At 55.5% G+C, this 27,988-nt stretch overlaps 1 protein-coding gene across 1 annotated transcript in view; it reads right to left on the bottom strand.

Moving 5' to 3' along the window:
* Positions 1-27,988, bottom strand: part of NBEAL2 (neurobeachin like 2) — a 111,482-nt gene that overhangs the window by 47,717 nt on the left and 35,777 nt on the right. Inside the window, 8 exon segments of the mRNA XM_037891295.2 lie at positions 1,533-1,665; positions 4,141-4,721; positions 8,527-8,625; positions 10,067-10,150; positions 15,535-15,618; positions 20,240-20,346; positions 21,108-21,414; positions 23,080-23,165. Of these exon segments, the coding sequence (XP_037747223.1) occupies positions 1,533-1,665; positions 4,141-4,721; positions 8,527-8,625; positions 10,067-10,150; positions 15,535-15,618; positions 20,240-20,346; positions 21,108-21,414; positions 23,080-23,165 (1,481 nt within the window).

Raw genomic sequence — 27,988 nt, 5'->3', positions numbered from 1 at the left:
AGTAATAGGGATGCTGTACTGAACAGCCAGCTGCTCGTTTTCAAGGCAGACCTGACACTGCAGCAGTGTTTATTTCAGACAGACGTTTGCTAGTGTAACCCACACACCGGCTGGGTGCGGTGTTCTGTCCCGGCTAGTGGCACCCAGACCACACAGAGAGAGAGAGAGAGAGAGAGAGATATTAATGAGTTTGCTCTACAGCCTTCATTAAGAGCCAGTTGGCTTTTAGCTCACGCGGTAGAGGCTCAGGCACTAAGCTCCAGAGGTCCCAGGTTCGATCCCGCCCGCCGAAGCCTGGGGTCTGTCGGCGTTACACCAGGATGTGTCTGCAGGTCTCAGAGCTTTCAGTGAAGACACTGGGAGTCAGATCCTAAGAATGACCATACCAGGCCCAACTGATAGTCCCTCTAGTCCAGTATCCCATCCCAGAGCTTCAGGGGGAGCATACAGAACAGGGCAATTTTGGAGAGATCCATCCCTGCCTTCCCCTCCCAGCTTCTGGCAGTCAGAGGTTTAGGGTCACCCCAAGCATGGTTCTGCTTCCCTGACCAGCTTGGCTAATGGTCATCGATGGACCCTATCATCCACGGATTTCTCCAGTTCTGTGGTGGTCACAGAGGGGAAGGTTCATAACTGGGTTCGTCAGCAAGTTACTTCACCTCTGAGCCTTACTATCTCCTTGTATAGAGGGGAAACCGAGTCTGATCTACTGCCTTGAGTGAGGCACTAAAGAGACCCTGGACTACTGCTTCCTGAATTGCATGTTCCTGTTTGCCGCTGTCTCGCTCCATCTACAGACACCAGCCTGAGATATGGTCCGGTGGAGGGGGTACCGGCCCCAGGACACCTGGGTTCTATTCCTGGCTCTGCCACTGATCTCCTGAGTCGCCTTGGGCCAGTCACTTGCCCTCTGCTGCCCCTGCCACCCGGTGGCTGTTTGGACTGTAAGCTCTTTGTCTCTCAGTCCATGCACACGCAGCGCTTAGCACAACTGGGCCCTGATCTCCGCTGCGATTGCTAAGCGCGATCCTAGCAATTTGCATCCTGACCATCATGTTGTCTTCATATCAGGTGCTGCCCCCACGTTTAAATAGGTTGGCCTCAGTCTTTTGGGGGAGGGGAGGAGGATCCCCCCCAGTGACGAAAGGGCTCAGAGGAAACCCACGGCTGTAACTGCAGAGCAGAGGGTCACTGCGTGACACGAACAGCCTGTGGATTCAGAAGAGATGCAGGAAACGCTAGGGCACATGGGCAAAGGGCAGAATTCTCTGGCACCTCCAGTACAGCCATTGCAGGGGCTAGTTTTAAAGTAGGCCAGACAATACCAATCAGATAGACCCAAGTCACATTTCAGGGTGTATGCTGACCCCACCCCCCTGTGGCCAAGTGAATTCGAGACTGCCACAAGCAAGAGGAAAACCTGATGGACCAACTCATCAGGTAAGGCCAATGGAAGAGCACAGGGTCGCCAGAACAGAAGGCACGGGAATGAAAGGGGACGTCCCATCCCAGCGTAAAGGGACACTACTCACCCATGCAGAATCGTTGAAGGTGAAGTCCGGGAGCGCCACCGTCATATACTCCTTCTTGGTGCACACTGCCACCACCAGCATCCCATCGGCCGTGAAGAACGCCTCGAAGCCGGTGCCGCTGGCCGTGAAAAAGCTGCAGGGGGGAGTCACAAGGAGGAGGGAGGACCGTGACTTCGGGGTTAGAAGCTGGCCCGAGGCCCTGGAGGCCAGAGGGAGAAAGTGGAAGGGAACAGCTGTGGGAGGTGTGTGAACGAACACACCGCTGGAAGTAAAAGCCTGGAGGACAGTCAAACCAGCAGAGAGAATGGTTGCAGACAGCTTGGGGTGGAAGGGTCAAGTGAATCACTGAAGGATGAAAAATCAGACAGATGGGGATGATCGGAATCAGACTCTGAGCTCACAGTAAAGCGAAGATGATCAAGATACAGAACAGGAAAGGAAGGAGAAAGACACCAGATGGGGTTCTTACATTCTCCTCAAGGAAGGCTACCTGCCGTGCTCAGAAGGGGATTTAAAGCACGAGTTCTCCCAGCCCTGGATGCAGGGGGAGCGACCGAGACCCCCTGGGCACTAGGCACCAGTCTAGCTTCCTTTGCGAAAAGCTGACGAGCATGGGCGTCGGGTGGAGACCCCTGCTGGGGAAGCTAGCCCCCGTCTCTGCCGCTTCTGCCCACGCCCTCCCCATGGTCGGTGCCCCGAGATCCCCTGCCGCCCCCCCCGCCCGTGGCCGGAGCCCCATGCCCCCCCGCAGAGGAGCCCCAGGCTGGCTGAAGCTGCACCACGCCTCCCCTCCCCGGACCCAACCCGCTCAGGGTGAAAGCTTCTGTTAGAAGATGCTTTTGATATGCCCCATGCAGGTTCCGGGGTGCCTGAAGAGGTGGTATGTGCCTCAGCTGTCCCAGAATCTGCACGCGGCATAATAAAGCAAAATCTTTGCCACCAAACCCCACAACTGGGGGTCCCCTGGCCGGGGGTCCCCTGGCCTATTGTACCCACTGCCCATGCTGACCAGTACTCAAGGGGAAGTTTCTACGCCCAAGTGGGGTTTTACTTCACCCTGGGCTCTGAGAGTCAAGCTGGGTTCTTCTCATCCCGTTCATCACCACCAGTAATAAAGGATCAGCACTCCAAGTTAGAGCCGCGACCCTGTGGTCTTCAGATTCTGCCCAAAGCTGCACCGTGCACCCCTACTGTCAACGCTTGAGCTGCACAGGTGGGACAGACCTGAGTTTGGCCTGGCTGGAGCTTAGCTATCAATTCTGCTGTAAGTATTTATCTAGCCTCCATCACACTAGTTTGTGAGCACCTCACAGAACCAGATCTATCATATGGTTCTGTATTAGTAGGAGCATTGCCAGCAGATCGAGGGAAGCGATTATTCCCCTCTATTTGGCACTGGTGAGGCCACACCTGGAGTATTTTGTCCAGTTTTGGTCCCCCCACTACAGAAGGGATGTGGACAAATTGGAGAGAGTCCAGCGGAGGGCAATGAAAAGGATTAGGGGGCTGGGGCACATGACTTACAAGGAGGCGCTGAGGGAACTGGCTTATTTAGTCTGCAGAAGAGAAGAGTGAGGGGGGATTTGATAGCTGCCTTCAACTACCTGAAAGGGGGTTCCAAAGAGGATGGAGCTCGGCTATTCTCAGTGGTGACAGATGACAGAACAAGAATCAATGGTCTCGAGTTGCAGTGGGGGAGGTCTAGGTTGGATATTAGGAAAGACTTTTTCAGTAGGAGGGTGGTGAAGCACTGGAATGGGTTACCTAGGGAGGTGGTGGAATCTCCATCCCTAGAGGTTTTTAAGGGCCAGCTTGACAAAACCCCTGGCTGGGATGATTTAGTTGGTGTTTGTCCTGCTTTGAGCAGGGGATTAGACTAGATAACTCCTGAGGTCTCTTCCAACCCTAATCTTCTATGATTCTAAGAGGGGAAGGTCGGGGGCAATCCTTCCTGGGAAGGGTTGGAAGGACTTGAGCCCGTAAGGTCCCATGAGGCTGATGGGTGAACTCTGGTAAGCTTAGCTGTGTGTGGTGGGGGGTGTTCTTGATTGTGTTCCATAAGTTTTCCTTGTCATGCTTTCACCTCAAGAATAAATGTGCTTGCTCGGAAAGGGCTGGGAACTTACAGCTGCTGGCAATACACTGTTCATAGCCTGTTCGGGGATATCACGTGTAGGAAGGGAGCTGTGCAGCCTGGAAAGACCCCGCTCGGGAGGGAGGGAGACATGGGTCTGTACCAAATGCGGTGATGGCTGAGGAGCCGGGAGCCGAGAAAGGGTACTCTTGCTAGACCACGAGAGGAAATACAGGTGCAGTTGTCCTGAACGGCGACAGTCACCGCTTGTCAACACAAACTGCCGTTTCTAGGCAAGATCCTACGATAAAGGAACCCAGCACTTCCACAAAGCGGACCACAGTAACGACTCAGTCGCCTAAATAATTCAAACTAGTCAAATAAAGGTGTGAGGCAACAGCCTTCCCTTCTTAAAACTGTGTTTGTTGGCTGGCTGCTTTCCAAACTCCAGGGATCTACAACGGGTTTCCCGTTCGCATGAAAGGAAGGGAAGGAGGCAGGTGGACACAGCCCACTCCCCTCCACACGCCCTACCTGTATAGCTGTTTCCGCTTCAGCCTCGTAGGCAGATCCGGCAAGCCTTCGGGCTCCTCGTTCAGACAGACCCAAGCGTGGAAGGCAAAGCCACTCCCGGGCCATTTCTGGATGGCCGGCACCATAATTCCAGCCATGCTTGGCATCAGGTCGAAGTATTGCAGTGCCCTCTCAGACTGGTCCTTCCTCGCCATGCCAGAGAGTGCCCGGATGACCAGCGTGGTATAAGGGTGGGGCCCCTTGCCGGGCTCGGTCCATAGCAGCCTGATGAGCTGGCGGAGCTCCTCCGGCCGGATGGAGAGGCTGCCCAGCACCTGCAGAAGGTAGATGAGGTTTTTGGAGCACTTCCGGTCCAGCTCCTGCTCAGCGCGCAGGGTGTCCAGGAGGCAGCTGACCATCCCTGCCTTGACGCAGGTCACGCGGCTCGGCAGGGAAGCGTCGCAGATCCTCTTCAGCCAGTCGGACAGGAACACCTGCAGGTCCCGTGACTTCAACTCAGGGAGCCACGCGATGAGCATCAGCAACGGCTGCTCATTGCGGATGAGTCGGACGGGGAAGGCGCTGTGGTCTCCTTCTACTGCCTGGCGAGACAGAAGCCACAGGGTCACGTCCCTCGGCCGAAGGGCGCGCCAGCCACCCCCCCACTGCCCGCCGGCGGGGTCAGCACCCGGCCTGCTCTGCGCTCAGCCCACGGACGGGCCACCGGGGTCAGCGGTACTTGTGCTGGTGCAATGCATCATGGGGCATTCCAAACCATGGAGAACGCCATCCCACCACGCACGGCAGCATCTGCAGATGACCAGTGTGCTCCCAGTATACGGAGACGCATGCTAAAGGGGAAGACACGTGACCTCCCCCCACCACACGTGTCTCCCCTGCTCAGGGGCTGCAACGCTCTCCTTGCCCCATGTTACTTGCTGGGGGGGGGGGGGGGGAGGGGGCCTCTCGGTCCTCCTCTCCCTGTGCCCCCCCGTGCATGTTCTTCTGCCTCCCAGCCAGGCTCCCTCAGGCAGAAGCAGCTCCATCCCGCTCCCCTCCCAGCTGCCAGGGAGAGCAGCCGAACGTGCTGGGGGAGAGGCGCAGGGAGAGAAGGACAGAGCTCCTCTCCTGCCCCACCAATCTAGGGGGCCACTTGACACCGCCCCCCCCGTGCTCCCCCACACGTCGCCTCTGGCGGTGTCTATGCACAACTCCACACAGACTGGCATGTGCAACACACCAAGGCTCAGCTGAGAACCAGCTGGGCATGTAGGTCACGTGCAGCCAGGGGTGGGGTGGGAGGTGAGAGGGGCATACAAAGGTAAGGGGGCCGGGCCAGTGGAGGAGAGGGGTGTGAGGCTCCCACCAGCCCTAACTCATCACCATCTGTGGAAACAACATCTTGCAATCCCAGACACCACCAGGGTAGGTGAGCTGCTCCGCCCACGGGACCCACGTGACGTTCAGCATGTGGTTTGCCCCTGTCCGGAGGCTGGTTTATGAGCTAGCTACTGCTGCCCTGATACTGGAATTTTGGCTCAGGCATTAAAAGGCCGGGAGTTTAGATCCAGAGGTCCTTGATTCAGTCCCTGCACCCGAGCCAACCAGGGGCATCATTGCACTGTAGAGAGAATTCGATTATGGATGAATTCCCCCTCCCACCCACTGTGTGTGGAAATATTTTATCAGCCAGTTAAGACTTCTGGACAAGGCAACACCCAGACATGTGGCCTGGGTGCCAGGAAAAGGAGCTGACGCCCCCAGAGTCCATCTGCAGCCTCTCTCCAAGTGAGTAAGAAGATCGGATACAGAGCCAGGCTGTAAGCATGGATCTGTGCACTTAAGGGTGAGACGCAAACCAGCATCCTCTAGAAATGACATCGCTCAGACGACAGGACCGAGGGCTGTGAATGCCCCAGAATTGCACCTCTGGAGTCCTTCTGAAGACACAGAAATGGCTTTGCTGCTTGGCAGCTACGTCCATTTATTTATTATTTGCATGGCAATAGCGCAGGGGCCCCAATCCTGGATCGGGGCCCCCCACAAACCGCTTCACTCATGGTTTGCAAGCGGAAAGCTCTCAATGGCTCCATGGATGTCTGTTCCCATCAGACCTAGATCCTTATTAACGTCACCCTTCATGCCCCATCCCCCAGTGCCACAGGCCCCCTGGCGTGCTTTAATTCCTCTGTCCCCAGGGCTGTGATGAAGCAGCTGCTTTTGAGGAAGCCAAGCGCTGCGGATGATGGCGTTGCTTGAACGGACGTCAAAACTGCAGCCGAGACATCCCATAACTTGCAAATGGAGAAATAACCTTTCGCGTTTCTAACACGAGAACTCTGCTGCCTTATCATTGTCAAGGCATCTTCCCCCAGCAAGGCTTTCTTCCTGCCCTTTGCATCTCCAACTGTCTTGAGCTGACAAGCTAATTAAGGGAAATGACTCATTCTGCGAGCTACCCCTCCTCTGGGACCTAGAGTAATCGGGTCTCTTCCGCTGAAGGCAGAGAAATCTTAACCTGATCTCTAGCGGGAAAGCCAAGGGCTATGCCTGACCCGCTGCACTCAGAGACAAACTAACAGGTGGAACAGACGCCTCTTTTGTATTCCTTTGATTGTACTGGGGCCCTTTGCGCATGTCTAGGGCCCTACCAAATTCACAGTCCATTTTACGGTCATAGGAGTTTAAAAATCAAAATTTCTTGATTTCAACTATTTAAATCTGAAATTTCACAGTGGGTCCTAACCCAAAAAGGAGTTGGGGGAGGGGGGTCCGCAAGGCTATACTGGGGGGGGGAGGGGGGACTGCTACCCTTACTTCTGCGCTGCTGCTGGCGACGACGCTGCCTTCGGAGCTGGGTGCCCAGCCAGCAGCTGCCGCTCTCTGGCCGCCCAGCTCTGAAGGAAGCGCAGAAGTAAGGGTGGCAATACTGTGATGCCCCTAAAATAACCTTGCAATCCCCCTGCAACTCCCTTTTGGGTCAGGACCCCCAATTTGAGCAGCACTGGCCTCCCCCGTGAAATCTGTCCCGTATAGGGTAAAAACACACAAAAGACCAATTTTCACAGTCCGTGACGGGTTTTTCATGGCCGTGAATTTGGTAGGGCCCTACTCATGCCGCAGGGAGCAGTACCATCTCACGGACATGGCCCGGGGCTCGGAGGCAGGAGATGGGTTCTATCCTCAGCCATCTTGGGGCAGCTCCAGGTCCCTTAATGGGTATAACTATTCTTAGCTGCCTTCGATCTCTACCTGTGCGATGCTGGAAGATTACGGCTCTGCAGCTGGCCGGGTCGGTTCCAGCTCGGGCGGACACACGCATGGCTTTTGTTGAGGTAGCAGGCTAACAACACGAGTGTCGCTGCGGCAGCGTGGGTGGCAGGATACATACGTAGGATCCCAGGCGGGATCATGCTAGGGGCAGCTAGCCCATCCCGCCAGGACTACGCTTCTACCTGTAGCGCACTAGCTAGATTAAAGCTAGCGCGGGTACGTCCGTCTGAGCTGGAACTCGCACCTGCAGCTCGACTGTAGCCATACCCTCTGGCAGAGTCCAGCCCAGGGCCTGCAAATGCATGTAAACCTGCTCGGAGAACAGCCCCCAGGCACACGGGCATGCGTTCTGGCCTACGCTGCCTTGGTTCCAGGGCGTGCTGGAAACGAGGGAGCTGCCTGATTCAATGGCACTGGGAGGCTGGGCTCCCTGCACTTGTGGTTTCACGGGAAAGATCCGCACTGAGGATTCCTGATGCGCTACACAATGGTGTGTTTGCTGTGAGTTTCATTCCCTATCATGCCCTCGATCTTCACTGCAAGGACACAGCTGCAGTTACTCACCCGGCTGGTTTAGCGCACAAGGCAGAGACGGAGCGGAAAGGCACAAAAACAGACCACAGGTCAGCAAACATGGCACTGCCCTCGCATGGGCCCAATTCCCACCTGGCTCCAAAGGGGGCTTGCAAAAGACAGACTATAAAAGGTCAGGCCCAAGGAATCACAACCACTGTACTGGGGAGTGAAGAGGGACCAGCAAAGCACTGTGCTCAGTAAGGAAGAACAGCTGCATTTTATTACTTCACTGGGCTGCATGTGAGAAAGCAGATGGGCTGTAACCCTTGTGTCCCTCCCCCCCCCGACTCTAGCAGTCCTGCAATTAGCAATAGCCCTGGGTGCGTCGCCAGCAACGGGGATTGAACTCAGGACCTCTGGCTCTAAAACCATCAGCCTCTACTGGCTGAGGCAAAGGGCCAGGCTGAGGTAGTACCAGATTCAAGCCTCTAGCCATGGCCTGGCCACACAGCAGTGTTGTAGCATCCCCGGCCCCGCCAATCCCGTCTGGGGAACGGGATGCTTGGGGCCGGGCATTGCAAAGCCATGAGCCGCCCCGCAGCAGAGCTCCGTCTTTACCATGTTCAGAAGCTCCTCAAGCAGGTGGGCGGTGGGTTGGCTCTGGCTCCTGAAAACTTCGTACAAGTGGGAGTAGCCGATCCTTTCTTTGAACACCTCCTGGAAGCAAGACACGTGTCCATGTTAAGAGCATGCCCTGGCCCCGTACACCCAAGCACAGGGCAGGGGTGACGGACAGGGCGTGGAACCGGGACCATTCAAAAGGTATTTTTACTTGAACTGGAACCAAACTAAAACCATACGTTTGTCCTATCTAGAACCTGAACTGAAAAAAAATTGGGGTTACCAGCTAAAATAAAGGGTCTGCGTACTTTAAGATCAATATCCCACCACCTGGGGCAGCTCGTCCCTCCAGGCGCCCCACTTGAGGCAGGGCCCAGGCTCCAAACTCCGATTTATTCCTTCACGGCAGAGGCCCAAGAAAGAGCAAATATTAGCAGATGCTGTTTTAATTTGCTCAAACGGTTCCTAACAAAAAATAAATAATCCCGCTGATTTGACCAGGCAAAAAAAAAAAAAAAAAAAAAAAAAAAAACCACTAGGAAAATCACGTAAAGTTAAAAAAATAAATGGTTAAAAAAAAAAAAAAAAAGCGTTTCAGTTTTAAGTTTCAACTCGCTTTTTTCAATGCACTTCCACGCTGACTGGAATTTGATTGGAACCGGTCCAAACTGGTCACCGTTACCGTTTTTCGGTGGCTTGATCCGGAACTGAACCCGAACACACTGAGTACAACCAAACCTGAGCCGAGCCAAACCAAACCCAGGTCCGACTCCGTGAATGGGAGTTAAAAAACAGCCACCTGGTAGGATTTGTTCAAAGCCACTCAGAAGGGTGTGTCTACACGGCACACTCCCGGTGGCATGGAGCATATATATAGCTGTGTTGGGGAGCGTGCAGCCTAAACAGCACGACTTAGGTGAGTAGAGTCTAGACCCACCAGAACCGTAGGGTAGGTACCCTGCATGACTCGCTACGCTCTCAAACGGTGCCTCCCCATCCACACTTTTCCCTTTTTCTTTTTTTAAAGCAATGTAGTGTCCTGCTGCCTACCCGCTGCCGGACCCTTTCCCCATTGCCTGTCCCCACCAGAGCCTTTCACTGCCCCCGTGTAGCTACACACTGCAGCATGCACGCAGCCCGCGTTCCACTGCGGCGTATCGCTACATGGACCCTACACGCTGCCGCCAGTGTAGACAAGGCCTAGGAGCCCACTGAATTGTGTGGCGATTCTTCACCGAGCTCTCAAGTCCAATCCTAGGGCCTCATCCTATAGACGCTTCTTACCAGGTGCGGTGCCGTTGAAGCACTAGTCGCCCAAACTCCCAGAAACACGGACAGCACGTGGTCAAGATCACCCAGCAGGCCAGGGGCAAAGCCAGGATTTGAACTCAGGTCTCCCAAGTCTTAGTCCAGTGTGCACAATCCACTTGCCAAAACTAGCTCCCTTTCCACCTACACGTTTCATCGCACTCCTCCATCACTGCATCCTCACAACCAAGCAGAACCCCAAAGGGGGTTGAGCCTCCCCGCTTCTTACCTTGGCCGACGGCGAATTGCTCATGATGGAGGTGAGCACTCTGATGGCATGAACCGTGATGGCGTCGGAACTGCTGTCGAACACCTAAAGACAGGGGAGAAAGCGAGTGACGATCATGTGGCGACCCCGGCCTATTAAAATCCGCTGGACTGGCAGGCCAATCTGTCCCTGTTTTCACAGCTCCTCCAAGTCAAGCCCTGAACTACAAAGTCACACCGGGGGCTTCTGAGCAGAGAAGAGCTTCAAGTTGGGTCAGGTCGCGTTGGTAGCTGCAGGGCTGACAAGCACACTCGTGTACCGGTGCGAGATCCGAGCTCAGACCCTCTAAGCCGCTGACAGCCTGAGCAACCACAGGAGCTGCGCCTACCCGACACCTCAGAGAAATCAGAACGTGAACCTTTCACTGGCCAACAGGGAGCTGCCAGGCTTTTTCCTCTCTTTGCATGGCGTCGGTGATGGGGAGAAACCACCAGTTCACTCAGCCTCATCCCTGAGCAAACCCGTCTGGCCACAGGCAGGTGGGACAATCCTCGTTCTGCAGATGCCAAACTTTTCACCCCTACTTACCCAGAGCCACCAAAGGAGCTGGGGCTATAGGACGCCTAGGATCAGATAGGAGAGAGACCCATACAGTGCCACAGCTGGACCTGACCTACAGGAAGGAAGGGTCTCATGTCCCCTGCCCCACCTGAATCCCAGGGACTAGACTCTCCTTGGCAGGCAGGATTTACGACTGCAGGTTGGGGAGCATGCTATTTATTTGAGATAACCCCCACCTCCCTCACCAAACTTTGGGAGAATCCAGACTCCAGATGTGGGGCTCAGATCCACCCGTTTAATATTAAACTCTGCAGGTCACTGCTAGGGACCGCACGGTAACGCGCTCCTTGAAGGCAAACACCCGACGGGTACAGGAGATGACCACAGGGTAGCGGGGTCGTTCCGTGCCCCCGCCTTCATCTGCTGCTTTAGCTTGCAAAGAAATTCAGTCCAACCGGGCCTTGCCCCTCAGGGCAGATCCATTCTCCCTGGGGCTGTTTAAGGCTCCTAGGGGGCTAGGCCGATGGAAGACCATTAACCAGTAGGGGCTGGGAAGGAAGAGGGAATGGACCTGCCTTTAATCCAGGCTCTGTTGTGATCCTGAGATCCCTTCGGGGGCAGGGGAGATTCAGGGGGCTATTCCCAGGTTGGGTCTTTTCCCCTACAGGGGCGGCTAGACAGTGGAGTGTGGTCTGAGAAAGATGCACAGAAGCACCAAGAGGAAACATCTGGAGGACAGAAGGAGCAGGGCCCTGCCAGACAGAGCGCAGGGCATCCCTGGATGATGCCCAGCAGAACCAGAGAGGGGACAGCAGGAACAGGGGTAGATAGAGGTACACAAAGCTGCTGCCTCCAGGACCACAGGTAGTTCCTGTCATTGGCCACACCACCCCGGAAGAGGACAAGCCAGACATCGGAGATTTCCTGCACCCGCTGCCATGAGCAGGGGTTTGACTTCAGTGGGGGCAGGATCCCAGCCATGGGCCAGCTGAGGAGGGGAGTGGTTCTTCGTGGAAAACGCCGCCACCGCTCACAGGTCAGCCCCGGAAGGGAGGTTTGTGCCCCAGGATCCGAGGCCTAGGACTGCTCGAGCCTCTGGGGCATTTGAGAAGGGAGGTGTCGGAGCAACGCGGCTCCACATGCGAGAGAGGGGCAAAACGGGCAAACGCCACCTCCGTGTCCTGGGCTCGGCTTTCCCTTTTCTCCATAATCTGGGGCAGGGTCGCCGTGCCCTGAGACCCCGCCCCCACCCTTCCTGTGGAAAACAGCCACCCCCCAGCGAACGCTGAGACATGCCCCCCGGCTTTCAGCCTTCCGGCCCAATGCTCCATTGTGTCCCTTTGTTTATCAAGGCTTTAAAACCCCAGCTCAAACGGGGGTGGGGGGGAAGGAACCTCTATTAATTTTCCCTTCTGCCCAGAAAGGGACAGGATATTTCTGGTAAGAAAGAGGGAGACTGGGTCAATTCCAGGAGTCTAATCTTTTGGACTGGAGGCTTTTCCTATCCCTGCAATAGCCAGGGCCGCTCAAGATGCAACGCCCAGTGACCTGTAAAATAAAGATCGGTGCAGCCAAGTAGCAGAGCTTACATGGAGTGACTACGGCCGTCCCCCACCTCAGAGCCGTAAGGAACCCTCCCTCCTACGAGATGCAATGGAAAGGGGACCTGTCATGCCTTGCATGCAAACCGAGGCTGGGTTGCCAAAGCGCCACTACCGAACAACGCAGGAAGCAGTACTGGGGGGCCACCAAGCCGCGGCAATGCAGGGCTTGGAGGGAATGCAGGGCTTGGAGGGAAGGAGCTGGTGACGGGAAGGGCCTGAAACAAAGACAAGATCCCACTCAAACCAGGAGATGCTGATCAAGTGAATCAGTGCGGGGTTCCCCTGGTCTGTTCATCCGACCTGGGTCATTCCCCCATAGGCCCCCCTTCAGGGTCTCAAAAACTTTCACTCAGCTCACACCCAAGGAGGGTTCTGCAGACCTCCAGCGGCCCAGAGGCATAAACAGATCAAGAGGTCCCCAGGCCAGCTGGTTAGGGATTGTTCCCACCCAGTCCCAGAAGCATGCGAAGGTGGAGGAGAGAGAGGGCTAGCCTCAGAGAACTCCTTTTCGGTTGAGCTGTGCAAGGGTTTCTCTGGCCCCACCCACCCTCAGCCTGGGGAAAGCCACAAAACCTGCTCCCAAGATGCGCATGCATGTTGCAAACATGGGAGAAGTATAAAACCAAACGACAAGCTTTCCCGCAGATGCCAGCAAGGAGCCCGGAAGGGAGAGGGAACATTTTACGGCTCCCTTGGTTTTCTGTAATTAAATTGTATTGTGAGCCACCAGCTGTTAATACCTCTCAGCTGTTCCATCTGGCCAGGCCTGCCTTCCTTTGTTAGGAGATTATCTTTGCTCCCTTCCTTGGGAAGGACAGTCTAAGTGGCTTCTCCCGGAAGTTGCCGCTCAATTTCAAAGCCAGAAGAGCCTGTCTGCCTAGGCCCAGCCCCCGGCTTCTGAAAACCTCTCTTGGTTCCCTAGCTACCAAGCTGATAAGGAAGGGGAAAATGGGAACACAGGTCAGAGCCTCCCACCGAGGGGGTGGGGGAGACTCCATCTACTGCTAAAAAAAAAAAAAAATACATGTCAAATCTCGAATCAGGAACAAGGCCAGGGAGTGTGTGAGTGTGTGTGTGTGTGTGGGGGGGGGGGGGGGGCAGGGGAGACGCCATTTATAAGCACAGGCTGCAGGAGAATTACTCCAGGCCATTCACGCAAGGGGGCCCTTAGAACTAGGAGGGGACAGAGACACCACCCCCCCAATCACTCAATAGCCCCAGTGGGGGAGCAACCCAAGACACCTAGGGGCAACTGGCGTTAACCGCCAGCGCTACACTGATTTCAATGGAGCGATGCCTGTTCACACCAGCTGAGGATCTGGCGCGTGCTCTGGATTGTTTCTCCTGAACTGCGGTGCCCCAAGTGTCTGGGTTTCGAGGGGAGGAAGGATGGACCTCACTACAGGTTGGTCCATTTTAGAAGACGTTCAATTCGACATAACATTTGGACGGGGCGTATTCAATGCAAAGGTGGATTTTACGGGCCGGATCCTGCTGGGTCCTCTGCGCCTCTCATGGCAGTGCTGCACACCCATCCACCCCCATGGAAATCGGTGGGATTCGCGGACGCTTGGCACCTTACAGGTCTGGGCCCAGCCTTCCTGACAACACCGCTTGGAAATCTACTCCCAGGAGGGCACCAGGGTTGCAGGCTTGACGGCCGGCAACCTGATGGGCTTTGGTTACTTAAGATATCCCCTTTCTAAGCCTCCATGGAGCCTGCCCTCCTGCGCCCCAGTTGCCACGCGCCTGGAAGGCTGAGAAGCATGTAACAGTGAGCCCTCGCTGGACGGCTCTCTTGGATCCAATGGGCGACTGCGCTATCCCCCCTCCCCACCCCCGCAGGCGAGCCAGGACGTATTCAGAGCGACGGACGTGAGACTAGCTCGACACGCACACACACACACACGTGATTGGTGCAGGCTCATTCCCAAAGTGCCATCACCTTGCACAAACCAGGGATGTCAGCGCCAGGGATGTCCAAATGGAACGGTGGATCTCCCCCCCCGACCCCATATTTTAGCCTCTGAATCCATCTTCTGTCTTAAAAAGAGACAGGGGAAGACAGCAGGGTAAGTAACTGCTCCAACATGATGCCCCTTGGAAAGCGTCTGCTGCTCCCTTTCCTATGCTATTGCACCCAGGAAGGAAGCCAAGAGCAGGTTCAAAGAGCCTTGCAAAGCCATCGGCGAGGTGAGGTGGCTGGGTTACTTCCTCACCTAGCCGTGGGGTACAGGAGACCTTCCTTGGGCACAAGACTACGGCAGGGGCCAGTCGTGCTGTGCCATCATAACTTAAAATCCACCCTGGCTCCCAAAGCAGGCACTGAAGGGCCGGCAAGATGGGGAGGGGACAGGATGGCCTGGCGGGGAAGTCACTGGACTGGGACCCAGGAGATCTGGGTTCAGTTCAGCTCAGATTGGCAGTGACCTTGGGGAAGGATGGATTGCCTTCCTCTGGAGTGCAGGGCACTTGCTAGGGTTCTCTGGGTATCTCTGCCTTTGCAGGGGCATCGGGCACTAGGACACCTTGGTCCCCAATAGTCTATGCTTGTGGCCCATCATAGTCTAGTCTCCTGCGGACTGTGATACTTCAGTCTCATTTCAGTTTCGGTTGGGTGTGCTGATGGGAGTGGCCCGTGTCATGCTAGAGGCCAGAGCAGATGATCTGGGGGGCCCTTCTGGCCTTGAACTTCATGACTGACTCTCGGACTCCATGCAGCACTCTGCCTCAGTTTCCCCATCTGTAAAGAGGGGAGGAGAATACCGGCCTGTCTGTCTCGCTCCTAGGCCTGTTGGGAGGCACTACAGTACTACGGGTGGAGTGCATCCATAACTGTCGGCTCTGCTAGGAGATCTAGTCCCGGTCTGTGTGCAGGCAAAATTAATTTTAGCGGGGCGGGTGAAGGGCGAGGTTGTATGGTTTAGACAGGGGCCTGCCAGGCACCCACCTCACTCCATTGCCAGCCCCTGGGGCTGCACCTCAGTTTCCCCATCAGTGCCAAGCCCTTGGGGACAGAAAGCACCAAGCAAAGATGAAAATCTCACCCTCCATTCTGGATGCGCAATCCCCACCCAAGCCAACAGGCACTGGGCCGGCTCAGGTCCTATTTTCCTTCCCACCTCTAGCTGGATGGTGCAGGGTGAACTTGCCTGACAGCTGGGCACAGAGCCACGGGCAAAAGTGTCCCCGTCCCCTTCCCCTCCCCCCTCCTGGGTTTGACGGCGCTGCTGACATCACCCGGTTTGTTGCAGCGGAAAAGAAATTAACGAAAGCAGCCAGAGCCTGAGCGTTGCCCTGGCCGCCACCAGTGACGTGCAATACCTTCTGGACATCGCTCTCGGTCAGTAAGCGTGCGGCGAGCTCGCTCCCCGTCTCATCCGCTTTACGCGCCCCGCTCACGTAGAGCTGTCGAAAAGGGGGTCAGAAAAGCTTACGTCAGCCAAGGAGGAGAGAGAGAGAGAGGGTTAAGCACACAACGGACAGGCACACCTAGGAGCGCAGGAGTAACCAGCTGGACTTTCAACTCCGCTGCATCATCGCTGGGACACAGCTCCAACCTGGGCAACCCCCCAGAGCCAGAGGGTGCAGGGGTAGCGCCTGGGGGAAAGACATTGTCCCCCGCGGGCCCTGGATCAGGTTCTGAACTCTGGTCCGCAGCCTGCCTCTGACATATGGTTTGTGAAGTTTCGTCTCTGCACCATCAGAGCAGCTGGCATTTCTCCTGTGCACTAACTTCAAATGGCAGGGTAGAGCCTGGCTGGGGGTGGGGGGCAACAAGGCAGATCCTGAAACCTTAATGCTGTGGGAGGATTGTAAAACAGCCTGGTGGAAATTGTTCCTGGGAACCAGCAATGGAGCGTTCCCCTCCAGGTCACTGACCCAAAGGCCTCCCGGGTAAGTAGCGACTCAGTAACCCCCGCTGTCAGCAGGTCAGTGGCATCTGCCAAGAGAGTTCGGGAGGGAATCTGAATCCAGCTCCTACTGAGCTGCCATGCACATCATAGAGACCGCCACCGGCACCTTTGCCGTCCGCCTCTACGGCGCAGACCAGAGACAAGGAATGTGGATGGGGCAGCATGTGCGTGGGGAAGCCTGAACTCTTCCAGTCTTGGCCACGGGGATAATACAGAGCTCCGCAATTTAGAGCGTCAGTCTGGCCCCATCGACCAGCCTGAATCAATTTGCTTTCAAGAACCGGATTGTCATTGTCTTCTCTGGCTCTTCCAGTATGGTAAGGCTGGGCAGAAACCAGCAAGGATCAGAGGAATCGGAATGCCTTGTAAAAAAAATGAGTCTCAAAATGAGTCTTGCTCTGTGCCAGGTTCCAGGGCTCGGTCTCTGTCCAAGCTTTTGGGGGACAGAGGAAGGAAAGATGGTCTCATCTGGGGAGCAAAGATCAGGACACAGGAAAAACAGGCCCTTCTCTGAACTATCAGCAGTGAGGTTCTTCTCTCCACGGTGACACCAGCACAGCACCAGAACCATTCCACTGCAATCAGCGTAACTGAGCTCTGAAGCCAGCAGGGGAAAGATGATGCATCACTGTTTGTAGCAAGGCAGCAAAGCCTCTGAAGGAAACTTCCCCCTGCACAGCCCACCAGCAGATGAATGCAGAGGCACTGGGTTCTGGGGCTGGCGCGCTGAGGGGGCAGCAGTGCGTTACTGGGAAGGGAAGATAGGGGAACCCCGGAGAGCAAGAGGGGAGGAGGAATCACGTAGGGATCTGCGGAAGGAAGATCAAAGGGAGATGGTTACAGGAGGCTGCTCAGCACAAATGGGGACTTGGGTCGCCTGCTAGGGTGCCCATATAACGGTCCCGAAAGCAATCTGGAGTCTAAGTGACGCAGCCAGTCCGCGAGTTGCTGCGTCGAGCTGGCGGCAGATGGGATCGGAGAGGAAGGACAAGGACACGTGGACCAACACCTCACGTTGCCGTCCTGCTTTCCTCCCTCGGCCACCGGAGTCACGACTGAGCGGCACTGAGCCCCCCAGGAGCACTGGAGAGTAGCCTGCTCCTTGCATTTAAAAAGCCCATGGTAAATGTTGGCTGGTATAAGTTACCCTCCCCTGCTCCCACGACTCCCAGCAGCAGCCTGCTTCGCACAGAGAGTAGCCAGCAGCTCCTCGCTCAGCGGCAGTTCTGCCAAGGACCAGACCGGGCTGCAATTTCCCCGGCAACGGCCGCAGCTGGAGATGACAACAGATGACGGAGAGAGGTGGAAAAATCTTGTTAGCATCCCCGAAGATTGATCCCGCGGGCCTGGGGGAGCAAGGAGCAGCAGGGAGCAGAGCACCATTTAATTGCACTTGATTCTTTGAAAGAGTCTGGTCGGGAGCTCTGAGCCACAGCCAACACGGGGCTGCTCGTCCTTCGAGGCTGAGAGTCGTCCTAGCTGGCTGTGTTCAGGGCTCTTCTAAACACCTCCACTATCACCGGCCTGCAGGTCTATAGCACCCTGGCAGATACTCCAAGCATGCCCAAGGCAAGGTGGTGGCTGCTGCAGACACGAGCCTGTGCCAAAGAAGTCGTGTAACACGCGCGCTATTCCAGCCGTGCTGGGACAAAGGAACACCTGGAGGGCACAAAAGAGAGGCGGGACCCGATCACAGCACTGGGAGTCAAGAAGTCCTGAGTTCGCATCCTTCCTCTATTGCAGGCTGCCTCCGTGGCCTCCGACAAGTCACTCCCCCTCTCTGCCTCACCCTGCCCCCACCAAGACCCCCTAGAGCAGGGTTATGCCACCATCTATCCCCCTGCCAAGGGCTGATTACTGTGTATGAAGCCCATCACAAAACATACAGCTCCAAGCACCCTCTTCAATAAGGTGAATGGCTCTGGACCTGCCAAACAATCGCCCCCCCCCCCCCCCCCCCCCCCCCGCGTTAATCCGTTAGCTCTCCACCACCGGTGGCCAAGATCCAGGGCTGCGGCGCTCATCGGCGCGAGCGACGTTCTGACAGGTGGGCTCCCGGGGCTGGGAGCGTAAGTTCGGAAACACTCAGAACGGACGAAAGCCCGGGCAGGGCTGCGAAGGGCTCAGAATGCTCCCCCGACGGCCTGGATTTTAATAACGGAAGAAGTGCTGGTTAAGGGAGTGTCGCAGCTACTCCTCAATGTATTTGAGTGCCTGCCTGTTTCCCTCCCCCAATTCCAAGCCACGTTCACCCGCACATCTTCGCCTGTTGCAAGGCACCCTCGCATTTGCCACAGAAGCAGCTTCAGGTGTAGCTTCTTGTAGATCTAGGAATCTACTTGGTGCCATGGCCAATTGCAGCCTCTCCTAGGGAAAAGACACCCTCTCTTCAGCTGCAAGCGTTTGCAACAGCAACCACTGGTGGTCACTGAGATTCAGGGTTGGCCCCAGCGGCACCTTGTTGGTTGAAGCTGCTGAACGAAGAGCCCCCCTGGAGCGCCAGTTTTTGAAGAGAGGGAGCCGAGATGCGCTCTCAATGCCAAACATGGGCAGGGGGCACCTGGCGGGGGCACACACGCGTGAACAGTGCGTGTTCCGAGCCACCACTCCGGTCAATGCCGTAAATGGGAAAATTCCAGCCAACCCGCACCTGGTTTGTTTAAACCGAAGTTAAAAATAACACACGGGCGAGAGGGAGAGCAAGATTCCAGCAGGGTCCGGCTTTCGGTTTGTTATGAATGGCTGTAAATCTTCCTTTTGTGTACAAGTGAGGATTTAAGGGGTTTTCCAGGCAGAACGAACATGCGCCGGGCCAAAGCCAGGCCTGCGTGTTCTCCCTGGACTTGGAAACTTCAGCGAGATGGATGAACGGACGCAGAGCTCCTGAGTGGAGGGAAGCACTGTACGCCACGCAAACTGCTGGGCCACAAAGATCTACTGCAGCAGGACAGACCGCACAAAATGAAGAGCAAAGATGATGTCTTTTTTCCTTTTCCTTTTTCTTCAAATTAATGGTGAGATGAATAAAAAGTGACCTCCAAATAAAGCCAGGTGAATCAACTGCAGGCATCTGGGCTGGAACTCCGGGTTCCGATTAGAAATAGGAGTGTGGCAGCTCCATACCCTCGCCCATCGCATTTCCAGGGCAAACCCGCTCAGTAAGCAAGTTAACAGAGCTTTCCCAATTGTCTGCTCTGCACATGCAGCCTGGGGATCAAAAACCTAGCTGGGCTCTTTCCACCTCTTCCATTAGCAACAAGTAAGAAAGATCCTGAAATTAACACACAAGGCCAAACACGGGATCAACTTTCACGTGCCATGACACGTGGCCACTTCTAGGGTGTGCTGGTTAACACCACACAGGAACACTACGCAGCAGCTTAGGACAGGAGGTGAAGGATGCTGATCGCAAGTGAAAATACTCAAGGAGCTTAGGGCCCTGCTGGAATTTGGCCAGGGCAGCAGCGTTGACAGTCCTACTCCTGGGAAAAGTGGACTGGAATCTTGAATGTGCACTGGTGGTCAGGACCTTAGTGTAAGAGGAACAACGCCTGCACCACAATAATGGTGAGGACCCGTGCGTTGTGGTAGCCTCTCAGGATGCTAAGTGGTGCATACGCCTAGGAAAACAGTCTCTGCCCCACACAGCATGCAAGCCGAATGACAAAACGCAGATCTAGGGTGAAGCTGAGGCTACAGCATACACGCAGAGTGGGTCCGGGTGGACGTGTAACACAGGAATTATGGACTCCTCTTGGAGAGGGCACACAATCCAGAACAACGGCCTCTCCGCTTCCTCGTCATTAGCTGGCTGATCTATTGTACTACAGCATGACAGACCTGGATCTTCAGGGGTGGGTGGGGGTGGGGGGTCTGACTCAAGAGACGGTTACTGGCTTCTGGGGGACGAGAGCAACCCAAAGTCAACAGCTCAAGTTCCCGCAGAGTGCCTGGCTCATTCCGTGACTTCTACCTGCCCGGTATTAGAACAAGTCTCCTTGCTGAGACCAGCCCTGAAGCTTAAGGACCCGATTCAGGTTTTTCCAGGTAGGAGGTCACTCGGAGAGGTCCCTCCCCCGCCACCTGCGACCCGAGAGCGCCGGGGAGCGTACCTTGCTGTTCTGGATCAGCCGGATGATGTGTTCGAAGCAGTTGTTGCTGAGGAACATGGCTTGCAGGACTGGCCGGTCGCCACAATTCAGCATTTCCGGAATTGCATCTGAAGGCGAGAGGAAGAGAGACATCCATCAACACAAGCCGATAGGGGAGCAGCGTCTGAGCCTCGCTCCATGGCAGACTCGTGGGGAGAGGAGCAGAAATAAGGCCCAAGGGCCATGCAAGTGACACCCGGGAGGCTGGGACTATCTAGCACTCCCAATAGCTGGGTTAGCAGGCTGCACACGACCCACCCCCAGAGCTCCTGGGGGGACAAAAGGGAATTTGGGAAGTGGCAGGTGCCTAATTTCTAGCAGGGTATGGAGATCGTCCTCTCCTCCCAGAGAGGTGCCCAATGGAGAGAGGCAGTCACTTTAAGAGGCCAGATGAATGGCTAGGCCTTGCCTACGTCAGGCAGCATTGCCTCAGTCAGCACCAGGGGCACGCGAGCTGGTGCTGAGCCCAGCATAATAGCAGGTGAAGAAGAGATGACACGTGGTTGAGCCCTCCTCTGGCAGGGCTAGCCAGGGTGGTTAACATCCGGTGGACAGCCATGTCCGGTCTTCACTAGCCCTCCCAGCAGCGGCCGAGCCACACTGCCCTGGTGCCCTGGGAGACAGAGCAGCCTGCATCGCCCTGCTAGGGACTACGGGACTAACCCCAGGGACAGCCTCATCTCATTCCACTACCCCAGCGGCTCCCATCCGCATGGTGCACGGTCAGGGAACCGTACCCCTCTTGTGCGGGAAAAACTCGCCACCCCAGCGCCCTGTCCGCCTCCCCACCCCCCGAACTCCAGGCCCAGCTCCTCCCAGAGCGACCTACCCAGCATGTTCACCCTGAGAGCAATCATCCCCTCCTCCCAGCGAGTGGCCGGCGAGCCTTCCAGAGAGGCCATGGGCTGATCTGAGTTGAGGACCTTGAAGTAGCTGTCCAAGATGGTCCTGATCTCCACCTTGCGCTGGCCCGGGCTGCTGGCGTGCAGGATGTGAATCATTCCCACCAGGCTCTTCAAGGTCAGCTGCAGCAGCTTGGGGTCCTTGGTGTCTCCATTCCGTGGGGAGCACCACTGTCTGAGCACCAGCATGAGGGCCTCAACGGAGGCCGGCGTGATCACCTGCAGGGCGTTTTGCTGTCGGAACCAAGCAGCCCCGTTAGATGGCACCCCAGGAAACCAAGCCCAGACCAGATGCGGGCAGGGGCTTGAGCCCAGATTCTCAGACCCACGGTGGGGATAGCGCCAGCACGCTGGGCCTTGCGCAGAAACGCACGCACACCGCGCTCAGCAGGCTCACGGGCGGTGCGATTCACGCACAAGGGGTTGGGAATCTGGGCTTAAGCAGGTGCCAGAGACTCACCCTCTGCAAGCACAATCTAGCTTCCCGCAAGAGCGTCGGACCACGTGGGACTGGGGCTCATCTGTCTAACGCTCAAGGCTTGGGTCTGTCCTGCAAATGCTGTCCAGTAGAGGGCAGTAACGCAGTCAGGGTAAAAAACCATGGGATCACGTCGCCCTCTACTGGCTGCAGCCTACAGGGAGGAAAGCAGAGTGGGGATGGGGAAGAAAAGGAGAGAACAGGAGGACAATAGGAAGACTGAAGGAAGGTATCTGCAATATCTGGAGTGCACCCACTGCAAATCTGTCTCAGACAACCAGTGCCCCACAATCCCTACCTCCCCCCTCTTGTATTCCTAAAGCACCAGGAGCTGCCATAGGCTCCTCCCAGGACCCAAATCCAAGCGGTGCTCTCATCTCTTCCCGCATCACCCTCCCCACCAGTAATAAAGATGTGGTGGATGGGACGAGAGATCCAGACCCATGGGGCCCCGCAGGGTGAAGCGAGGCCAGACACCGGGAACGCTTGTTTTCAGCCCTACGCTCGGCAAAGGCAGGATTCCGAATGCCCATCAGGGCCAAGTGTGTCGACATGACATATTGCATTTTTCATCCCTAGATCACACAGGAGGATCGGTATCATTATCCCCATTTTATGGACAGGGAAACTGAGGCACAGGGAGAGAACGTGACGGGCCCAAGGTCACACAGCAGGTCTGGGGCAGAGCTGGGAATACGAACCAGGTCTCCTGATTCCCAATCTAGGGCCCTTATCCATTGAGCCATACTGCCTCCAGGTGGCTAAGTATCGGTGTCACGGTCTCTCGGGGCCTGAGCCCCGCACCTGTAAAATGAGGATAACATCCTCTCCCTCCCTCCATCTTGCCTGGCTGACCTGTGACCGCATCCGGGCAGGGACTCTCTATATGTGCACGCAGCACCTAGCACAATGGGCCCCGATCTTGCTGGGGCCCGTAAGCGCTGCTGCCATAAAAGTATTTTTCCCCTAAAACAACACAAGGGACATTTAAAGGCAGCACTGGCTCCTGTGGGGCTTTCAGGCCGGCCGAATGCAGCCAGCTGCACATTGCACCTCCCCTGCTCACAAAGAACATCCCGCCAGGTGGGGGGTGGCAAGTGGGGGTGAGCATACAACACGAGACAAATGCAGAAGGGATCCAAGCAGTTTGCTTTTATGTCCTAGAAATGTGGGGCTGGAAGGGACCTTGAGAGGTCGCCTAGTCCAGCCCCCGTACCCTGAGGCAGGACCACAAAAAACCTACACCATCCCCGGCAGGTGCTCGGCCCCCCTGTCCTTAAAGATCTCTGGGAAGGGGTGTGGAATCCCCATGCTTGGTTATCAGACATGGCCACGCCCGCTTCCCCGCCCACCTCTCCCTCCCCAGGAGCCGAGCTTGGCTTTCAGGAAGGAGGGGACCACAAGGGCTAGGGACGAGTTACCTTGGCTCCAGAGATAATGGCTCCAAAGAGGTGGATGAGTCGCAGCTGGAGAGCCTCAGGAAGCTGCCCTTCATCCTGGAAGCTCCCTGCAGAGGGCGAGAGAGGAGAGAAGTTTAGCCTGTCAGCCGGAGATTAAGCACCTATCTGGGGGGGGGGAGGGGGGGGGGGGCTGATTCAATGCCTGCTGAAATCAATGGAAAGACTTCCCGGGGATTTGTATCAGAATCTTTGTCACTTGGTGCCTCAGTTTCCCCATCAGTAAAGCCATGATGACATGACTTCCTTTCTCTGCTGTGTCTATTTAGACTGGGAGCTCTATGGGAGAGGGACTGGCTCTCACTGGGTGTATGTTCAGGGCCTGGCACAACACGGCCCTCATTTGGGTTGCCCCTCTAGGCGTTACCACACTACGCATTATAAATAGTAATTTAGGGCACACTCAGATCACCTCCGTGTCTCCAGAGGTGAAGCAGCCCATGCCAGCTAGGCTGGGGCGCTAGTGGCCCTTGGGAGACCAAGGATTTGAGTCCCATTTCCAGTTTTGCCACTGACTCACCGCGTGGCCTTGAGCCTCAGTTTCCCCATCTGTAAGAGGAGGCTGACACAGCTTTCCCCTCAGCTCTTCACTCACTATTTGGAAAGCTCACCCCCTGCTCCTTGGCTGGAAGATGCTACTGAAGGGCAAACACGCTCTTATTTAAATCGACCTTTGGGAACATATGGGAGGGAGCCCGGCCCGTGCAGGGAGGGAGAGGGGCTGCATTAGCTAACGCCCTCCCCAGATCAGAGCTGTACGGCTGTTGGGTGGGAACGCTCCCTCGGTCCTGCTGTGATAGGGATGTCGGGGGACAGAGGGGTGGGGAATTCTCTCATTCTAACGGGTGCCCAACGGCGAAACCCTCCCGGCGTCAAACCCAGCCCAGAGCGCGCGGATCAAACAGAGCTTCACGGGCACTCGGGGCATGCGTGCAGGGAGAGAGCGCTCACGGTGTAGCTACTCTGGGAAGCAGCATCTCGCCTCCAGGAAGCCCAAACCCAGTTTCCTACAGGCAAGACCCCGGGAGGATATAAACAGACGAGCGACCCGCTCCTGAGCCCCTCAGTGCTCACGCCAAGGGCTACTAACGGCGGACGGGCCAGGGACTGCCCAGCCAGCACCAGTAAATCACTCAGGGCCCTGGACCGCCTGGAAGCAGGCTGTTGTGCGAAGCTGGTGCGGGGACCCTTCCCTGCAGAGGCGGTCGGTCGGAGAGGGGAACATTCTCCTCCTCTGGTCTGGCTCTGCCCACACCTGGTTCCATACCCAACCTGGCCACCCCTTATGGGGTTCCACTGCCCCAAACAGCCACCGCGTGCGTCCCAGGCCAGCACGTATGCTGCCACCTCCATCAGCTGCCCCTTGTTGGCAGACTCAGCGGAGAAGCCAGGAACTGATGAGGCCAGAAGACTCCTTCCCCCAACCCCGCAGGTCAGGCTGAGGCAGCGTGGGGGGAAACCTGCCCTGCATCCAGCCAGTGCTGCCAGCTCGGTGCCTTGGGCTAGCATGACATTCACGTGTCAAGCCAAAGAGGGTCGGGTTCCTTCTCCCGCCGAGCCGGGAGGTGAGCGCAGCATTTCCCTCCTAGCGAGGGGCACGGCGACTGCTGGGGGAGGTGGGGACGAGACCAATGGCACATGACCCTGATCTCTAGTCCTTGGAGCATGTCCAGTCCCCAGCCCGGCCTCTCCCAGGGACCACAAAACCGCTCCAAGTCCCAGCAGGCCCAGAGCGATGCACGAAACAGAGGCCAAGCCCTCCCGTTCCCCCCCGGCACCCGCGGAGCTCTCGGCCGCCGGTCTCTGACCGGACACACAAGGTCTGACCCAGGCGCTCCCACTAGGGGAGCCGGTGCAAACTCGCCTCACAGGACGCCACGTTTCAACACTCTCCTTGCGGGACACAAAGCTGATGGGCTGTTAGCTCACAACTCATCTCCCCTCTCCCCCACAATAGGGCCTCTGCGCAGAAAGGCAGGACCGAAAGCCGGGTTTGTCACAACCTGCATCTACACGACTTGCCGATAGTTCTACTTCCTTGCCAATAGTTTCCCTCCTAGTGGTAGCATCAGAGGCCTCGTGGCTCAGGCACTGGAGGGAGACTCGAGAGGCAAATTCAATTCCCAGCTCTGCCACAGACTCCCCCATGTACCTCTGGGCAAGTCACTTAACCCTGCCCCCTGCCCCCAGCACAGTTATGAGGTATACCGAGCATGGTAAGTATATGTAGTTAATATCGGTTGCTTTATCGTTCCTGTTTGAGTTATCAAATCCCTTGGATATTGCCCACCCAGGATCAGAGGCCCATTATGCTCAATGCTGAATGTACACAAAATACAAAAGACCAAGGACACGTCACACAACCTTTGCAAAGCAGGGTTTGTGCAGAACATTGCACGAGGCTTTGCAGAGCGTGTGTTCCACACTCCACTGGGGAAAACAGTACCAAGCCAAGGGAGAAAGGAGAAACAGCATAACAGATGGATTAAAAGCCATCCAACCAACACAGATGCAATGCACCGAGATTCGAGAGCAGGAAAGACACCTCCTGTGAGTCACCCCTTTTGCTGTATCTGGAGCTTCTTTCTCCAAGTCACGTAATCATTCCTCACATCTTCCCTTGACAACTTCCTGCTGGCATTACCTATTGATTGAGCTAGGAGGATCACGGTCTGGCTAGAAACACTCACTCACTCACCTGGGTTACAAGTACCACTATCCTGGGTAGGTAAGAAGGAAAGAACAGTGGCTTTACACTGTTTAATCTCTGCATTTCAGAGGCAAAGGGATCGGTCAGTTTCACTTCTGTTGCTAGTCAGTTTCACACTCTGGGTCTCATGTGCTACCCCTCCAAAGCAAACTTATTTGGGCAGGAAAGACCTGGATGGGGTTTAGATGGGTGTTTTCTTAAATAAAGCCCTTTCCAATGGAAGTTTTAAAAAAAGCTCATGGAAACAGCTCTTCAGCATTAAACGTCTGTGGCGTTAGCATCTCTGAATGCCACACGCGTGGTTCAGGGAGCTGGTAATTGGGCATCCAGCTGGGATTGCTGTTTCACTTCGAGGAGACTGCAGTGCTGTCGAGGCACAGCATAGCTTAGCACAGTGTTATTACGGGGTTTGGGGCCAGGATATGGTGCAGGAATCCTTGACGGGGATGTTCTCTGGCCTGCCCTGGCTGTAGGTTTTTAATACCAAGCTTTGGCCTTCTCTACCTCCATTTTTCGGAGGATTTCCAAGCACTTTAAAGGCTGTAGAAGCATCTGTCTTGGATAGTTTAGATCCAACAAATCCTGCATCTTGGCAGGGGGTTAGACTAGATGACCCTTCCAGTCCCTATGGTTCTATGATTAAACGCTGCTTTTACAAGACCTACATTTGGGGCCAAGTCTGAGCTGACCATTTCCCTTTAAGGACAGCAAGGAGTGTACCTGAGATCTCAGCATTTTTCATCATAGATGTCAAAGCCCTTTACAAAGGGAGGCTGTCATAAATATAAAGGGAAGGGTAAACACCTTTAAATCCCTCCTGGCCAGAAGAAAAACCCTTTCACCTGTAATGGGTTAAGAAGCGAGGATAACCTCTCTGGCACCTGACCAAAATGACCAATGAGGAGACAAGATACTTTCAAAGCTGGAGGGGGGGGGAGAAACCAAGGGTTCTCTCTGTCTGTGTGTTGTCTTTTGCCAGGACCAGAGCAGGAATGCAGGTCAGAACTCCTGTAAAAAATCAGTGAGCAATCTAGCTAGATACGCGTTAGATTCTGTTTTGTTTAAATGGCTGATAAAATAAGCTGTGCTGAATGGAATGTATATTCCAGTTTTTTGTGTCTTTTTGTAACTTAAGGTTTTGCCTAGAGGGATTCTCTATGTTTTGAATCTGATTACCCTGTAAGGTATTTACCATCCTGATTTTAGAGAGGTGATTCTTTTACTTTTTCTTCAATTAAAATTCTTCTTTTAAGAACCTGAATGCTTTTTCATTGTTCTTAAGATCCAAAGGTTTGGGTCTGTGTTCACCTGTACAAATTGGTGAGGATTTTTATCAAGCCTTCCCCAGGAAAGGGGGTGTAGGGCTTGGGGGGATTTTGGTGGGAAAGAAGTTTCCAAGCAGGCTCTTTCCCAGTTATATTTGTTAGACACTTGGTAGTGGCAACAATAAAGTCCAGGGACAAAAGGTAAAATAGTCTGTACCTTGGGGAAGTTTTAACCTAAGCTGGTAAAAATAGGTTTGGGGGGTTTTTCATGCAAGTCCCCACATCTGTACCCTAGAGTTCAGAGGGGGGAAGGAACCTTGACAGGGGCTAACTAGCACTACCCCCGTTTTACAGCCGAGAAAGCCAAGGCACATGGAGATGTCCCCTCCCCCCTCCCCCCCCCCCCGCCCTCAGCGCCACACAGCAATCTGGGATGAGAACCCAGCTCCCCATTCAGCACCCCAGACAAGCAGCAGGATGGATGCTGAAAAGGGGAAGAGCATGGACGAGAGAAGAGAGGTTATGAGTCGGGTATGTGGGTTGGCGGCAGAAGGGAGGATGCTACGGAAAAGGGAAGGAAAAAAGAGACAGTTTGGAGAAGATACCAGCAGGCACATGGTCAGAAGCCCAGCTACCTGCATCGATACAAACACCAGCCACTAAAAACCCCATGAGGCTTCTCCGCCCAGAAATGGGTTTCCCCCAAAGGAAATTCTGCCAATTAATTCCACGAGAAGACTCGTCTGGAGACGCTTGTCCCCGGGCACAGCGTGGGCATGAAAGCTCATTATCTAGTAGGGCTGCTGGACGTGGGGCTCAGGGGAGGTTTCCCTGGTGCCCCCCGATTCTTTGTGGGACAGGGAGGGATTTTAACAGTGCCGCAAAGGGCCCCAACCTT

This window comes from Chelonia mydas, chromosome 2 (assembly GCF_015237465.2).
Source record: "Chelonia mydas isolate rCheMyd1 chromosome 2, rCheMyd1.pri.v2, whole genome shotgun sequence".
Taxonomy (NCBI): domain Eukaryota; kingdom Metazoa; phylum Chordata; order Testudines; family Cheloniidae; genus Chelonia; species Chelonia mydas.
This window is presented reverse-complemented; position numbering and strand designations above follow the sequence as displayed.